The following is an 18,320-nucleotide window of genomic DNA, read 5'->3' as shown; positions in this document are numbered from 1 at the left end:
GTCCTGCACCAACCCCTGCCAGTAGAGGGGACTGGAGCTACAGGTCCAGCACCAACCCCCTGCCAGTAGAGGGGGGCTGGAGCTACAGGTCCAGCACCTACCCTCTGCCAGTAGAGGAGGGCTGGAACTATAAGGCCAGCCCCAACCCCCCCGCCAGTAGAAGGGGGCTGGAGCTACAGGTCCAGCACCAACCCCCAGCCAGTAGAGGGGTGGCTGGAGCTACAGGTCCAGCACCTACCCCCTTCCAGTAGAGGGAGGTTGGAACTACTAGTCCTGCACCAAACCCCTGCCAGTAGAGGGGGGGGCTAGAGCTACAGGTCCAGCATCAACCCCCTGCCAGTAGAGTGTGGCTGGAGCTACAGGTCTAGCACCAACCCCCTGCCAGTAGAGGGGAGCTGGAGCTACAGGTCCAGCACCAACCCCCTGCCAGTAGAGGGGGGCTGGAGTTACAGGTCCAGGACTAACCCCACCCAGCCCGTAGAGGGGGCTGCAGCTACAGGTCCAGCACCAACCCCCAGCTAGTAGAGGGGGGGGGGCTAGAGCTACAGGTCCAGCATCAACCCCCTGCCAGTAGAGGGGGGCTAAAGTTACAGGTCCAGGACCAACCCCACCCTGCCAGTAGAGGGGAGCTAGAGCTACAGGTCTAGCACCAACCCCCTGCTAGTAGAGGGGGCTGGAGCTACAAGTCCAGGACCAACCCCATGCCAATAGAGGGGGGGCTGGAGCTACAGGTCCAGCACCATCCCCCCTGCCAGTAGAGGGGGGCTGGAGCTATAGGTCCAGCATCAACCCCCTGCCAGTAGAGGAGGGCTGGATCTACAGGTCCTGCACCAACCTCCTGCCAGTAGAGGAGGCTGGAACTACAGATCCAGCGCCAACCCCCTGCCAGTAGAGGGGAGCTGGAGCTACAGGTGCAGCACCAACCCCATGCCAATAGAGGGGAGGGGGGCTGGAGCTACAGCTACAGCACCAACCTCCTGCCAGTAGAGGGGGGGCTGGAGCTACAGGTCCAGCACCAACCCCTTGCCAGTAGAGGGGGCCTGGAGCTACAGGTCCAGCACCAACCCCCTACCAGTAGAGGGGGCCTGGAGCTACAGGTTCAGCACCAACCCCTTGCCAGTAGAGGGGGGCTGGAGCTACAGTTCCAGCACCAACCCCCCTCCTAGTAGAGGGGGGCTGGAGTTACAGGTCCAGCACCAACCCCCTGCCAGTAGAAGGGGGCTGGAGCTACAGGTCCAGAACCAAACCCCTGCCAGTAGAGGGGGGCTGTAGCTACAGGTCCAGGACCAATCCCCTGCCTGAAGAGGGGGGAGGCTGGAGCTACAGGTCCATCTCCAACCCCCTGCCAGTAGAGGGGGGCTGGAGCTACAGGTCCAGCACCATCCCCCTGCCAATAGAGGAGGCTGGATCTGCAGGTCAAGCACCAACCCCCTGTCAGTAGAGTGGGGGGGGGGGCTGGAGCTACAGGTCCAGCACCAACCCCCTGCCATTAGAGGGGGGGGCTGGAGCTACAGGTCCAGCACCAACCCCCTTCTAGTAGAGGGGGGTGGGGCTGGAGCTACAGTTCCAGAACCAACCCTTTGCCAGAAGAGGGGGCTGGAGCTACAGGTCCAGCACCAACCCCCTGCCAGTAGAGGGGGGGCTGGAGCTACAGATTCAGGGCCAACCCCCTGCCAGTGGAGGGGAGCTAGAGCTACAGGTCCAGCACCAACCCCCTGCCAGTAAAGGGGGGCTGGAGCTACAGGTCCAGCACCAACCTTCTGCCAGTAGAGGGGGCCTGGAGCTACAAGTCCAGCACCATTCCCCTGCCAGTAGAGGGGGCTGGAGCTACAGGTCCAGCACCAACCCCCTGCCAGTAGAAGGGGGCTGGAGCTACAAGTCCAGCACCATTCCCCTGCCAGTTGAGGGGGCTGGAGCTACAGGTCCAGCATCAACCCTCTGCCGGTAGAGGGGGGCTGGAGTCTTCATTTCCAGGACCAACCCCCTGCCAGTTGAGGGGGGGTCTGGCGCTACAGATCCAGGGTCAACCCCCTGCCAGTAGAAGGGAGCTGAAGCTACAGGTTCAGCACCAACCCCCTGCCAGTAGAGGGGGGCTGGAGCTACAGGTCCAGCACCAATCCCTTGCCAGTAGAGGGGGGAGGCTGGAGCTACAGGTCCAGACCCAACCCCCTGCCAGTAGAGGGGGGGCTGGAGCTACAGATTCAGGGCCAACCCCCTGCCAGTGGAGGGGAGCTAGAGCTACAGGTCCAGCACCAACCTCCTGCCAGTAGAGGGGGGCTGGAGCTACAGGTCCAGCACCAACCTCCTGCCAGTAGAGGGGGCTGGAGCTACAGGTCCAGCACCAAATCCCTGCCAGTAGATGGGGCTGAAGCTACAGGTCAAGCACCAACCCCCTGCCAGTAGAAAAGGGGCTTGAGCTATAGGTTCAGCAACAACCCCCTACCAGTAGAGGGGGGCTGGAGCTACAGGTCCAGCACCAACCCCCTGCCAGTAGAGGGGGGCTGGAGCTACAGGTCCAGCACCAACCTCGTGCCAGTAGAGGGGGCCTGGAGTTACAGGTCCAGTACCAACCCCCTGCCAGTAGAGGGGGGGGGGCTGGAGCTACAGGTCCAGCTCCAACCCACTGCCAGTAGAGGGGGAAGGCTGGATCTACAGGTCCAGCACCAACCCCCTGCCTGAAGAGGGGGGAGGCTGGAGCTACAGGTCCATCTCCAACCCCCCTCCCCCTGCCGGTAGAGGTGGGCTGGAGGTACAGGTTCAGTACCAACCCCCTGCCAGTAGAGGGGGAGGCTAGAGCTACAGGTTCAGCACCAACCTCCTGCAAGTAGAGTGGGGATTCTGAAGCTACAGGTCCAGCACCAACCCCCTGCCTGTAGAGGGGGGGCTGGAGCTACAGCGCCAGGACCAACCCCATGCCAGTAGAAGGGGCTGGAGCTACAGGTCCATCATCAATCCCCTGCTAGTACAATGGGGCCGGAGCTACAGGTCCAGGACCAACCCCCTGCCAGTAGAGGGTGGCTGGAGCTACAGGTCTAGCACCAATCCCTTGCCAGTAGAGGGGGGCTGGAGCTACAGGTCTAGCATCAACCCCCTGCCAGTAGAGGGGGGCTGGAGCTACAGGTCCAGCACCATCCCCTTGCCTGTAGAGGAGGCTTTAGCTGCAGGTCAAGCACCAACCCCCTGCCAGTAGAGGGGGCTGGAGCTACAGGTTCAGCACCAACCCCCTGCCAGTAGAGGGGGGGGCTGGAGCTACAGGTGCAGCACCAACCCCCTGCCAGTAGAGAGGGGCTGGAACTACAGGTCCAGCACCTACTCCTTGCCAGTAGTGTGGGGCTGGAGCTACAGGTCCAGCACCAACCCCCTGCCAACAGAGCAAGGCTGGAGCTGCAAGTCCAACACCAACCCCCTGCCAGTAGAGCGGGGCTGGAGCTACAGGTCCAGCACCAACCCCCTCCCAGTAGAGAGGGGGCGGGGCTGGAGCTACAGGTCCTGGACCAACCCCATGCCAGTAGAAGGGGCTGGAGCTACAGGTCCATCATCAATCCCCTGCTAGTACAGGGGGCCGGAGCTGCACGTACAGGATCAACCCCCTGCCAGTAGAGGGGGGTAGAGCTACAGGTCTAGCACCAATCCCCTGCCAGTTGGGGGGGGGCTGGAGCTACAGGTCTAGCATCAACCCCCTACCAGTAGAGGGGGGCTGGAGCTACAGGTCCAGCACCATCCCCTTGCCAGTAGAGGAGGCTGGAGCTGCAGGTCACGCACCAACCCCCTGCCAGTAGAGGGGGCTGGAGCTACAGGTTCAGCACCAACCCCCTGCCAGTAGAGGGGGGGGGGCAGGAGCTACAGGTGCAACACCAACCCCCTGCCAGTAGAGGGGGGCTGGAACTACAGGTCCAGCACCCACTCCTTGCCAGTAGTGTGGGGCTGGAGCTACTAGTCCAACACCAACCCCCTGCCAGTAGAGGGGGCTAGAGCTACAGCTCCAGCACCAACCCCCTGCCAGTAAAGGGGGCTGGAGCTAAAGATCCTGCACCAACCCCCTGCCAGTAGAGCGGGGCTGGATCTACAGGTCCAGCACCAACCCCCTCCCAGTAGAGGGGGGGCGGGGCTGGAGCTACAGGTGCAGCACCTACCCCCTGCCAGTAGAAGGAGGCTGGAGCTACAGGTCCAGCACCTACCCCCTGCCAGTAGAGGGGGGGCTGGAGCTATAGGTCCAGCACCTACCCCCTGTCAGTAGAGGGGGGTTGGAACTACTAGTCCTGCACCAACCCCCTGCCAGTAGAGGGGGGCTGGAGCTACATGTCCACCACCTACCCTCTGCCAGTAGAGGAGGGCTGGAGCTATAAGGCCAGCCCCAACACCCCGCCAGTAGAGGGGGGCTGGAGCTACAGGTCCAGCACCAACCCCCTGCCAGTAGAGAGGGCTAGAGCTACAGGTCCAGCACCTACCCCTTGCCAGTAGAAGGGGGCTGGAGCTACAGGTCCAGCACCTACCCCCTGTCAGTAGAGGGGGGCTGGAGCTACAGGTCCAGCACCTACCCCCTGCCAGTACACGTAATCTGGAGCTGCAGGTCAAGCACCAACTCCCTGCCACTAGAGGGGGGCTGGAGCTACAGGTCCAGCACCAACCCCCTGCCAGTAGAAGGGGACTAGAGCTACAGGTCCAGAACCAACCCCATTCCAGTAGAGGGGGGGCTGGAGCTACAGGTCCAGCACCAACCCCCTTCCAGTAGAGGGGGTCTGGAGCTACAGGTCCAGCACCAACCCCCTGCTATTAGAGGGGGGCTGGAGCTACAGGTCCAGCAGCATCCCCTGCCAGTAGAGGGGGGCTGGGTCAACACATCCAACACCAACCCCCTGCCAGTAGAAGGGGAGGGCTGGAGCTGCAGGTCCAGCACCAATCCCCTGCCAGTAGAGGGGGGCTGGAGCTACAGGTCCAGCACCAACCCCCTGCCAGAAGAAGGGGACTGGAGCTACAGGTCCAGAACCAACCACCTTCCAGTAGAGGGGGGGCAGGAGTTTCAGGTCCAGCACCAACCCCCTGCCACTAGAGGGAGTTACAGGTTCAGGACCAACCCCACCCTGCCCGTAGAGGGGGCTGCAGCTACAGGTCTAGCAACAACACCCTGCCAGTAGAGGGGGGGGGGGGCTAGAGCTACAGGTCCAGCATCAACCCTCTTCCAGTAGAGTGTGGCTGGAGCTACAGGTCTAGCACCAACCCCCTGCCAGTAGAGGGGGGCTGGAGTTACAGGTCCAGGGCCAACCCCACCCTGCCCGTAGAGGGAGCTACAGATACAGGTCCAGCACCAACCCCCTGCCAGTAGAGGGGGGGCTAGAGCTACAGATCCAGCACCAACCCCCTGCTAGTAGAGGGGGGCTGGAGCTACAGGTCCAGGACCAACCCCATGCCAATAGAGGGGGGGCTGGAGCTACAGGTCCAGCACCATCCCCCCTGCCAGTAGAGGGTGGCTGGAGCTATAGGTCCAGCATCAACCCCCTGCAAGTAGAGGAGGGCTGGATCTACAGGTCCAGCACCAACCTCCTGCCAGTAGAGGAGGCTGGAGCTGCAGGTCAAGCACCAACCCCCTGCCAGTAGAGGGGGGGAAGGAACTGCAGGTTCAGCACTAACCTCCTGCCAGTATTGGGGGCTGGAGCTACAGATCCAGCGCCAACTCCCTGCCAGTAGAAGGGAGCTGGAGCTACAGGTGCAGCACCAACCCCATGCCAATTGAGGGGGGGGGACTGGAGCTACAGGTGCAGCACCAACCCCATGCCAATAGAGGGGGGGGACTGGAGCTACAGGTCCAGGACCACCCCCTTGCCAGTAGAGGGGGCTGGAGCTACAGCTACAGCACCAACCTCCTGCCAGTAGAGGGGGCCTGGAGCTACAGGTTCAGCACCAACCCCCTGCCAGTAGAGGGGGGCTGGAGCTACAGTTCCAGCACCAACCCCCCTCCTAGTAGAGGGGGGCTGGAGTTACAGGTCCAGCACCAACCCCCTGCCAGTAGAAGGGGGCTGGAGCTACAGGTCCAGCACCATCCCCCTGCCAGTAGAGGGGTTTTGGAGTTACAGGTTCAGGACCAACCCCACCCTGCCTGTAGAGGGGGCTGCAGCTACAGGTCCAGCACCAACCCCCTGCCAGTAAAAGGCGGGGCTAGAGCTACAGGTCCAGCATCAACCCCCTGCCAGTAAAGGGGGCTGGAGCTACAGATTCAGGGCCAACCCCCTGCCAGTAGAAGGGGGCTGGAGCTACAGGTCCAGCACCATCCCCCTGCCAGTAGAGGGGTTTTGGAGTTACAGGTTCAGGACCAACCCCACCCTGCCTGTAGAGGGGGCTGCAGCTACAGGTCCAGCACCAACCCCCTGCCAGTAAAAGGCGGGGCTAGAGCTACAGGTCCAGCATCAACCCCCTGCCAGTAAAGGGGGCTGGAGCTACAGATTCAGGGCCAACCCCCTGCCAGTAGAGGGCGGAGTGGAGCTACAGATTCAGGGCCAACCCCCTGGCTATAGAGGATGGCTGGAGCTACAGGTCCATCTCCAACCCCCTGCCAGTAGAGGTGGGGGGGGCCTAGAGCTTCAGGTCTAGCAGGAACCCCCTGCCTGGAGAAGGGCCTTGAGCTACAGGTCCTGCACCAACCCCCTGCCAGTAGAGAGGGGGCTTGAGCTATAGGTCCAGCATCAACCCCCTGCCAGTAGAGGGGGGCTGGAGCTACAGGTCCAGCACCATCCCCCTGCCAGTAGAGGAGGCTGGAGCTGCAGGTCAAGCACCAACCCCCTGCCAGTGGAGGGGGCTGGAGCTACAGGTTCAGCACCAACCCCCTGCCAGTAGGGGGGGGGGGCTGGAGCTACAGGTCCAGCACCAACCCCCTGCCAGTAGAGGGGGGGGGGCTGGAGCTACAGGTCGAGCATCAACCCGGTGCCAGGAGAGGAGGGCTGGAGCTACAGGTCCAGCTTCAACCCCCTGCCAGTGGAGGGGGGGGGGGGCTGGAGCTACAGGTCCAGCACCAACCCCCTGCCAGTAGAAGGGGGGGGGGCTGGAGCTACAGGTCGAGCATCAACCCGGTGCCAGTAGATGGGGGCTGGAGCTACAGGTCCAGCATCAACTCCCTGCCATTAGAGGTAGCCTGGAACTACAGGTCCAGCACCAACCCCCTGCCTGTAGAGGGTGCTGGAGCTACAGGTGAAGCACCAAATCCCTGCCAGTAGAGTGGGAAGGAACTGAAGGTTCAGCACCAACCCTTTGCCAGAAGAGGGAGGGGGGGCTGGAGCTACAGGTCCATCATCAATCCCCTGCTAGTAGGAAGGGGCTTGAGCTATAGGTTCAGCAGGAACCCCCCTGCCACTAAAGGGGGCTGGAGCTACAGATCCAGGGCCAACCCCCTGCCAGTAGAGGAGGGCTGGAGCTACAGGTCCACCTCCAATCCCCTGCCAATACAGGGGGGGCTGGAGCTACAGGTCCAGCATCAACCCCTCCCCCTGCTAGTAGAGGGGGGCTGGAGCTTCAGGTCCAGCACCAAGCCCCTGCCAGTAGAAAGGGGCTGGAGCTACAGGTCCAGCACCAATCCCCTGCCAATAGAGGGGGGGGGCTGGAGCTACAAGTCCAGCACCAACCCCCCCCCCTCCCATCCTGCCAGTTGAGGGGGCTGGAGCTACAGATCCCACACCAACCCCCTGCCAGTAGAGGGGTCTGGAGCTACAAGTCCAACACCAACCCCCTGCCAGTAGAGGGGGGGCTGGAGCTACAGGTGCAGCACCAACCCCCTGCCAGTAGAGGGGGGCTGGAACTGCAGGTCCAGCACCCACTCCTTGCCAGTAGTGTGGGGCTGGAGCTACAGATCCCACACCAACCCCCTGCCAGTAGAGGGGTCTGGAGCTACAAGTCCAACACCAACCCCCTGCCAGTAGAGGGGGGGGCTGGAGCTACAGGTGCAGCACCAACCCCCTGCCAGTAAAGGGGGCTGGAGCTACAGGTCCAGCACCAACCCCCTGAGAGTAGAGGGGGGCTGGAGCTACACGTCAAGCACCAACCCCCTGCCAGTAGAGGGGGGCTGGAGTTACAGGTTCAGGACCAACCCCACCCTGCCCGTAGAGGGGGCTGCAGCTAAAGGTCCAGCACCAACACCCTGCCAGTAGAGGGGGGGCTAGAGCTACCGGTCCAGCATCAACCCCCTGCCAGTAGAGAGGGCTGGAGCTACAGATTCAGGGCCAACCCCCTGCCAGTAGAATGTGGCTGGAGCTACAAGTCTAGCACCAACCCCCTGCCAGTAGAGGGGGGCTGGAGTTACAGGTCCAGGACCAACCCCACCCTGCCCGAAGAGGGGGCTGCAGATACAGGTCAAGCACCAACCCCTGCCAGTAGAGGAGGGCTGGAGCTACAGGTCCAGCACCTACCCCCTGCCAGTAGAGGGGGGCTGGAGCTACAGGTCAAGCACCAACCCCCTCCCAGTAGAGGGGGGCTGGAGCTACAGGTCAAGCACCAACCTCCTGCCAGTAGAGGAGGGCTGGAGCTACAGGTCCATCACCATCTCCCTTCTAGTAGAGGGGGGCTGGAGCTACAGGTCCAGCAACAACCCCCTGCCAGTTGAGGGGCTGGAGCTACAGGTCCAGAACCAACCCCGTGCCAGTAGAGGGGGGCTGGAGCTACAGATCCAGCATAAACCCCCTGAGAGTAGAGGGGGCTGGAACTATTGGTTCAGCACCATTCCCTTGACAGTAGAGGGGGCTGGAGCTACAGGTTCAGCACCAACCCCCCTGCCAGTAGAGGGGGGCTAAAGTTACAGGTCCAGCACAACCCCCTGCCAGTAGAGGGGGGCTGAAGCTACAGGTCTAGCACAACCCCCCTTCCAGTTGAGGGGGGCTGGAACTACAGGTCCAGCACCAACCCCCTGCCAGTAGAGGGGGGGTTGGTGCTACAGGTCCAGCACCAACCCCCTGCCAGTAGGGGGGGGCTGGAGCTACAGGTCCAGCATAATGGGGCTGTCACTGACCACAGGTGATAATGGGGCTGACACTGACCACAGGTGATAATGGGGCTGACACTGACCACAGGTGATAATGGGGCTGACAGTGACCACAGGTGATAATGGGGCTGACTCTGCCCACTAGTGATAATGGGGCTGACACTGTCCACAGGTGATAATGGGGCTGACACTGACCACTAGTGATAATGGGGCTGACACTGACCACAGGTCATAATGGGGCTGACACTGACCACAGGTCATAATGGGGCTGACACTGACCACAGGTGATAATGGGGCTGACACTGCCCACTGGTGATAATGGGGCTGACACTGCCCACTGGTGATAATGGGGCTGACTCTGCCCACTGGTGATAAAGGAGCTGACACTGTCCACAGGTGATAATGGGGCTGACACTGACCACAAGTGATAATGGGGCTGACACTGACCACAGGTCATAATGGGGCTGACACTGACCACAGGTGATAATGGGGCTGACACTGTCCACAGGTCATAATGGGGCTGACTCTGCCCACTGGTGATAATGGGGCTGACGCTGACCACAGGTAATAATGGGGCTGACGCTGATCACAGGTGATAATGGGGCTGACACTGACCACAGGTGATAATGGGGCTGACTTTGCCCACTGGTGATAATGGGGCTAACACTGACCACAGGTGATAATGGGGCTGACACTGTCCACAGGTCATAATGGGGCTGACACTGACCACAGGTGATAATGGGGCTGACACTGCCCACTGGTGATAATGGGGCTGACTCTGCCCACTGGTGATAATGGGGCTGACACTGACCACAGGTGATAATGGGGCTGACGCTGATCACAAGTGATAATGGGGCTGACACTGACCACAGGTGATAATGGGGCTCTCTCTGCCCACTGGTGACAATGGGGCTGACACTGTCCACAGGTGATAATTGGGCTGACACTGACCACAGGTGATAATGGGGCTGACACTGTCCACAGGTAATAATGGGGCTGACACTGACCGTAGGTGATAATGGGGCTGACACTGTCCACAGGTGATAATGGGGCTGTCACTGCCTACAGGTGATAATGGGGCTGACACTGTCCACAGGTGATAATGGGGCTGACACTGACCACAGGTGATAATGGGGCTGACACTGACCACAGGTGATAATGGGGCTGACACTGACCACAGGTGATAATGGGGCTGACACTGACCACAGGTGATAATGGGGCTGACACTGACCACAGGTGATAATGGGGCTGACTCTGCCCACTGGTGATAATGGGGCTGACTCTGCCCACTGGTGATAATGGGGCTGACACTGTCCACAGGTGATAATGGGGCTGACACTGACCACAGGTGATAATGGGGCTGACACTGTCCACAGGTGATAATGGGGCTGACACTGACCACAGGTGATAATGGTGCTGACACTGTCCACTGGTGATAATGGGACTGACACTGACCACAGGTGATAATGGGGCTGACACTGTCCACAGGTTGAGGACCTCCGCAGGATGAGGGAGCCCGTCAAGAAGCTGGTGGAGGCTGGCAGGGTGGTGGCCGTCCAGGAAGACCAAGATGGCCGCCGCTCCGCCAGGATAACTCTACAAGACGGACTGCTGTACCTCCACCCACTCCTGCGTCAGCCCACGCCCGCCCACGCCCACGCCCTCCAGGTTACTTTATTACACCCACTAGTCTTACTGACATTTCTGATTTACTGAGTTATCATAACTAATATGATAACATTTTGTTATAGTTATCAGCATGATTTATTTCATTTTCTGCAGGAGAGTGAGGTTGTGGGCGTGCTGGAGCCCTCCTGCACTCTGGCGTTCCTTGACCTCGGGTGGGCGGGGTCAACAAGAGGGCGGGTCACCATCCGGCTGACCCCTGACACTCCGCTGGCCAGACAGTTTGTGTTGTTGTGTACGGGCCAGCGGGGCCACACCTACCGCAACACCAAACTGTTGGAGGTGTGGGGCAAGGGTCACCCGGGGGAGTGGGTGAAGGGCGGAGACTACGAGAGTAATGATGGTAAGGGAGGAGCCCCACTGCTGCCTGACCTCCAGGGGCAGTACCGGGGGTCACGCCGGGCAGGAGCTGTGTTGTGCTGCTATGATCTGGGGGGTCCCAGGAGTGCCCAGTTCTTCATCACCACCAGGGACCGCCAGGATGGTTACCAGTGGTCACATGTCTTCGGTGATGTGGTGAGCGGCCTGGATGTGGTGAGGGCAGCAGTCAACCACAGTGACATTAGGGAGGTGACTGTGGTGGACTGTGGTGTTGTGCTGCCACTCTAGTTCACTGTACCACCACCATCACTACTGTGGTGTTGTGCTGCCACTCTAGTTCACTATCACCACTACTGTGGTGTTGTGCTGCCACTCTAGTTCACTGTACCATCACCATCATCACTGTGGTGTTGTGCTGCCATTCTAGTTCACTGTACCATCACCATCACTACTGTGGTGTTGTGCTGCCACTCTAGTTCACTGTACCATCACCATCATCACTGTGGTGTTGTGCTGCCACTCTGGTTCACTGTACCATCACTACTGTGGTGTTGTGCTGCCACTCTAGTTCACTGTACCATCACCATCACAACGGTGGTGTTGTGCTGCTACTCTAGTTCACTGTACCAGCACCATCACTACTGTGGTGTTGTGCTGCCACTCTAGTTCACTGTACCACCACCATCACTACTGTGGTGTTGTGTTGCCACTCTAGTTCACTGTACCATCACCATCACTACTATAGTGTTGCCACTCTAGTTCACTGTACCATCACCATCACTACTGTGGTGTTGTGCTGCCACTCTAGTTCACTGTACCAGCACCATCACTACTGTGGTGTTGTGCTGCCATTCTAGTTCACTGTACCACCACCATCACTACTGTGGTGTTGTGCTGCCACTCTAGTTCACTGTACCACCACTACTGTGGTGTTGTGCTGCCTCTTTAGTTCACTGTACCACCACCATCACTACTGTGGTGTTATGCTGCCACTCTAGTTCACTGTACCATCACTATCACTGCTGTGGTGTTATGCTGCCACTCTAGTTCACTGTACCATCACCATAAGTACTGTGGTGTTGTGCTGCCACTCTAGTTCACTGTACCACCACCATCACTACTGTGGTGTTGTGCTGCCACTCTAGTTCACTGTACCTCCACCATCACTACTGTGGTGTTGTGCTGCCACTCTAGTTCACTGTACCACCACCATCACTACTGTGGTGTTGTGTTGCCACTCTAGTTCACTGTACCACCACCATCACTACTGTGGTGTTGTGCTGCCACTCTAGTTCACTGTACCACCACCATCACTACTGTGGTGTTGTGTTGCCACTCTAGTTCACTGTACCATCACCATCACTACTATAGTGTTGCCACTCTAGTTCACTGTATCATCACCATCACTACTGTGGTGTTGTGCTGCCACTCTAGTTCACTGTACCACCACCATCACTACTGTGGTGTTGTGCTGCCACTCTAGTTCCCTGTACCATCACCATCACTACTGTGGTGTTGTGCTGCCACTCTAGTTCACTGTACCACCACCATCACTACTGTGGTGTTGTGCTGCCACTCTAGTTCACTGTAACAACACCACCATCACTCTTGCGTCACCATGGACTGCGTGTTTTGATTCCAATGTAATTTAAGGACAGACTTTTATCACTATATCATCATAACTTCACTATCTTTGATATTTATTCTTTGGTATCATATACCTGACAATCACGGCTGTATCACCATCAATGCTATATCTTCCCAGTCCTGTAACCTATCATTGCTGTATCACTATAGCTTCACTATCACCTCTATATATCACCATCACCTCAGGCCCCACACTTGGGGTCATATACTGACCATGTTGAATAACAAATTGTTGGTGTCACTATATGACAGCTATTGTCACTGTTATATCACCAACAGCTCACTATCACATAACACTATCACTGCTACACCAACATCATTTCACTTTCACTGCATTATCTTCTCGTTGATATTTTTCCTCCTTACATTTACTGATATATCACTATCACTGTCATATCACTATCACCTCACTATCACTGCTATTTCACTATTACACGGGTGTGTTGTGATATTCCCATACTGGACCATGGTGTGTTGTGATATTATCATACTGGACTATGGTGTGTTGTGATATTACCATACTGGACCATGGTGTGTTGTGATATTACCATACTGGACCATGGTGTGTTGTGATATTACCATACTGGTCCATGGTGTGTTGTGATATTACCATACTGGACCATGGTGTGTTGTAATATTACCATACTGGACCATGGTGTGTTGTGATATTACCATACTGGTCCATAGTGTGTTGTGGTATTACCATACTGGTCCATGGTGTGTTGTGATATTACCATACTGGACCATGGTGTGTTGTGATATTACCATACTGGACCATGGTGTGTTGTGATATTACCATACTGGTCCATGGTGTGTTGTGATATTACCATACTGGTCCATGGTGTGTTGTGATATTACCATACTGGTCCATGGTGTGTTGTGATATTACCATACTGGGCCATGGTGTGTTGTGATATTACCATACTGGTCCATGGTGTGTTGTGATATTACCATACTGGTCCATGGTGTGTTGTGATATTACCATACTGGTCCATGGTGTGTTGTGATATTACCATACTGGTCCATGGTGTGTTGTGATATTACCATACTGGTCCATGGTGTGTTGTGATATTACCATACTGGTCCATGGTGTGTTGTGATATTACCATACTGGTCCATGGTGTGTTGTGATATTACCATATGGGTGTGAGGTGGTGTTATGACCACACATACACCAGTATGATCATACTGTAGCTGGTGTATGATGTGCTCAAACTGTATAGTGATGTCTTGGCTGATTAGCCTAGTATCACGAATATTAATTTATGTAGTTATTCTTTTTTCGTCAACACACTAGAAATAATTGTGTATTGCCAATGTATTCCACATATATCTATGTATATTATATATCTGTACCATAAGTCCTTGCCATGTATTTGTGGATATATATTAGAAGTCTAGTGAATAGCAGTAGCCTAATGTCATGTAGCTTGAAAAACATCCGTATATACTTATATTATGGAATGCTACATAATGCTGTATAGGAAATATTATGTGAACTATGATGGAGAATGTATAAATTTAGGTCTCGGATGTATTACTCTCATGTATACTGTGTAATTTCCCTTTCATTATTGTTCATTGCATTGTCCTCTAACATTAAATTAGATTATGGGATTGTGAGATGTATACCACATAGACATAGTTTTGATACACATGTTGTATATATATATACTTTATATTGTATTCATGTATACTTATGTATAATGGCCTGAAGGCCCTTCCTTGCCTCCCTGTCCACCTACACCCGTCTCCTCTACACCTACACCCGTCTTCTCTACACGTACACCCGTCTTCTCTACACGTACACCCGTCTCCTCTACACCTACACCCGTCTCCTCCACACCTACACCTATCTTCTCTACACCTACACCCACCTCCTTTACACCTACACCCTCCTCCTCTACACCCATCTCTACACCTACACCCTCCTCCTCTACACCTACACCCACCTACTCTACACCTACACCCGTCTCTACACCTACACCCGTCTCCTCTACACCTACACCCGTCTCCACACCTACACCCGTCTCCTCTACACCTACACCCGTCTCCTCCACACCTACACCTGTCTCCTCTACACCTACACCCGTCTCCCCTACACCTACACCCACCTCCTCTACACCTACACCCTCCTCCTCTACACCTACACCCATCTCCTCTACACCTACACCCTCCTCCTCTACACCTACACCCACCTCCTCTACACCTACACCCGTCTCGTCTACACCTACATCCGTCTCTACACCTACACCCGTCTCCTCTACACCTACACCCGTCTCCTCTACACCTACACCCGTCTCCTCTACACCTACACCCGTCTCTACACCTACACCCGTCTCCTCCACACCTACACCCGTCTCCTCCACACCTACACCCATCTCCTCTACACCTACACCTGTCTCTTCTACAGCTACACCCACCTCTACACCTACACCTGTCTCTTCTACACCTACACCCTCTTCACCACCTACACCCACCTCTACACCTACACCTGTCTCTTCTACACCTACACCTGTCTCTTCTACACCTACACCCTCCTCCTCACCACCTACACCCACCTCTACATCTGTCTCTTCTACACCTACACGTCTCCACAACACCTACACATTTCTCCTCTACACCTACACCCTCCTGCTCTACACCTTCACCTGTCTCCTCTCCACCTACACCCACCTCCTCTACACCTACACCCGTCTCCCCTACACCTACACCCGTCTCCTACACCTACACCCTCCTCCTCTACACCAACACCCTCCTCCTCTACATCTACACCCTTCTCTATACCCACACCCGTCTCCTCTACACCTACACCCGTCTCCTCTACACCTACAACCTTCTCTTCTACACCTACACCCGTCTCCTCTACACCTACACCCGTCTCCTCTACACCTACACCCACCTCCTCAACACCTACACCCGTCTCCTCTACACCTACACCCGTCTTCTCTACACGTACACCCGTCTCCTCTACACCTACACCCGTCTCCTCTACACCTACACCCGTCTCCTCTACACCTACACCCGTCTCCTCTACACCTACACCCTCCTCTACACCTACACCTGTCTCTTCTACACCTACACCTGTCTCTTCTACACCTACACCTGTCTCTTCTACACCTGCACCTGTCTCTTCCACACCTACACCCTCCTCCTCTACACCCGTCTCCTCTACACCCGTCTCCTCTACACCCGTCTCCTCTACACCTACACCCTCTTCCTCTACACTTTCACCTGTCTCCTCTACACCTACACCAGTCTCCTCTACACCTACACCCTCCTCCTCTACACCTATACCCGTCTCCTCTACACCTACACCTGTCTCTTCCACACCTACACCTGTCTTTTCTACACCTATACCCTCCTCCTCTACACCTACACCCATCTCCTCTACACCTACACTCTCCTCCTCTACACCTTCACCCATCTCCTCTACACCTACACCTGTCTCTTCTACACCTATACCCTCTTCACCTACACCCACCTCTACACCTACACCTGTCTCTTCTACACCTACACCTGTCTCTTCCACACTTACACCCGTCTCCTCAACACCTACACCCTCCTCCTCTACACCCGTCTCCTCTACACCTACACCCCTCCTCCTCTACACCTTCACCCGTCTCCTCTACACCTACACCCGTCTCCTCTACACCTACACCCGTCTCCTCTACACCTACACCCGTCTCCTCTACACCTACACCCGTCTCCTCTACACCTACACGCGTCTCCTCTACACCTACACCCGTCTCCTCTACACCTACACCTGTCTCCTCTACACCTACACCCGTCTCCTCTACACCTACACCCGTCTCCTCTACACCTACACCCGTCTCCTCTACACCTACACCCTCCTCTACACCTACACCTGTCTCCTCTACACCTACACCCGTCTCCTCTACACCTACACCTGTCTCCTCTACACCTACACCCGTCTCCTCTACACCTACACCCATCTCCTCTACACCTACACCCGTCTCCTCTACACCTACACCCACATACAATATAGATAAATCAAAATAAAAACGCTTGCATAGATTAATCAACATTACCTAGAACATCGTCAGTGGAGAACAATTGATATTACTGAGGAACAAGTAAGTTGAGAGCCAAGAACATTCTCATGAAGAACACTCTGGCGTAGAACAATGAACATTTCCCTGAACACTCTGAGAAGCAGGTGAGGAAACACCTCAGGAGGAGTTTTTCTCAGATGTTTCAAGAATACATGTCTGAAGATTTTCAAAGTTATTTTTTTTTCAGTTCAGTGTTGAAGCGAAAGTCTTTTATGCCTTTGATAAATTACAAAAAAGAGAGGAGGTAGTATAATAAAGTTTTTATGGAAGTATTTTAGTAATATTTCATGAAAAAAGGTCCTTTTTGACGAGTACGATAGCAAGGACTCCACGCCGGGGCGGCAACACATAAAACAAAACAAAAAAGCCAAACTGCATGCAACAAACTAAAGACTTTTCTCTTAATGCCTGGTAAGAATTGCTACAAAAGTTCGATTTTTAGAGCTTGTTGGAACAAAGAAAGAACTTTAGAGCTGTTGTCCTGCGACCTTTGAAGAAACGGGTTGTCTGGGAGAACTGACGGAGAACACTGCCCTAACTTTCTCACTCTCAGTCACAGCAATGTTTCGTGGTTACGAATGTTGCAGGTCACTGCTCGTGTTGGCCTTGGTGAGTTTCTGTATTTACTACTAGCTGTACCCGGCCATGCGTTGCTGTGGCTCAGCAACCCTTCCCTGTCCTCTCGTCCTGCCCGCCATTCCCCACTCTCCGGTCCCCGGTCCCCCTCGTCCTCCCTACTATTCCCCACTCCCTCGTCCCTTGTCCTCCCACCATCCCCCACTCTACTCCTTCGTCATCCCCACCATCCCCAACTTCCCCATCCCCTCGTCCTCCCTGCCATTCCCCACTCCCTCGAACTCCCTGCCATTCCCCACTCCCTCGTTCCTTGTCCTCCCCACCATCCCCTACTCTATTCCCTTCGTTCTCCCCTCCATTCCCCACTCCCTCATCCGATGCATTCCCAAATGATCTGATGAGCACCCACTGTACACAGCCCACCTCACCACCGTAGGGGCGAGTGCCATTTCGTTCCTCCCTTCTGCTTAGCTGTGACTCCGTAAGCTCCTTTGCCATCACCTGGGAGAGAACCTAACTCACTTTTGTGACCCAGAAGCACAACGCACGCTGCCTCCTCTGTGTCCCACTGCGCTGTCCCACCCGAGCACGCTAAGAGGTTAGGACAGCGGGAAATTCTCTTAAAGTTTCAAAACGTCATGAAAAAACGTTAATTGAAAGTTTCCTCTCCTAACCTTACCGAGTAGGCCGGACGACTCAAACAGAAAACGGGACAGTACGTCACTTTCATGAGCCGATTTCATTTCATATTATGTCCAATTTTGGCCAAAGCAGACGAGCGAAAAGCGACATTACTTTAAGAGGACGGGATGTAGTGTTATCGTGTTTGTCTGCGTGACGAGGTTAATTGAAGAGTCAGTGAAGTAAATTGGTTGTGGTCATTAACTGTCCGGTGAGGCAGTGTAATTAGCGTAATTATGTGAGGTGACACATTCTTGTTTGGGAAGCTGTCTTGAGTGATATATAGTTGTGTTAATGTAATTTGTCTTGATTAAGCTGTCCTCCGTGTGTCAGTACTAATTACTTACTGATTGTTTGTCTTGATGACAGAGTAA

At 55.7% G+C, this 18,320-nt stretch overlaps 1 protein-coding gene across 1 annotated transcript in view; it reads left to right on the top strand.

Annotated features, from left to right (window-relative positions):
* LOC138371343 (uncharacterized) overlaps nt 1-13,133 on the top strand; it is a 58,101-nt gene extending 44,968 nt beyond the window's left edge. The window contains exons 5-6 of the mRNA XM_069336132.1: nt 10,448-10,627; nt 10,742-13,133. Of these exons, the coding sequence (XP_069192233.1) occupies nt 10,448-10,627; nt 10,742-11,254 (693 nt within the window). The 3' untranslated portion in view covers nt 11,255-13,133. The remainder of the gene's footprint in view (nt 1-10,447; nt 10,628-10,741) is intronic.
* The last annotated feature ends 5,187 nt before the right edge of the window (nt 13,134-18,320 follow it).

Source organism: Procambarus clarkii, chromosome 35 (assembly GCF_040958095.1).
Source record: "Procambarus clarkii isolate CNS0578487 chromosome 35, FALCON_Pclarkii_2.0, whole genome shotgun sequence".
In the NCBI taxonomy this organism is placed as follows: Eukaryota; Metazoa; Arthropoda; class Malacostraca; order Decapoda; family Cambaridae; genus Procambarus; species Procambarus clarkii.
The sequence above is the reverse complement of the archived record's forward strand: the minus strand, read 5'-3'. Positions and strand labels throughout refer to the sequence as shown.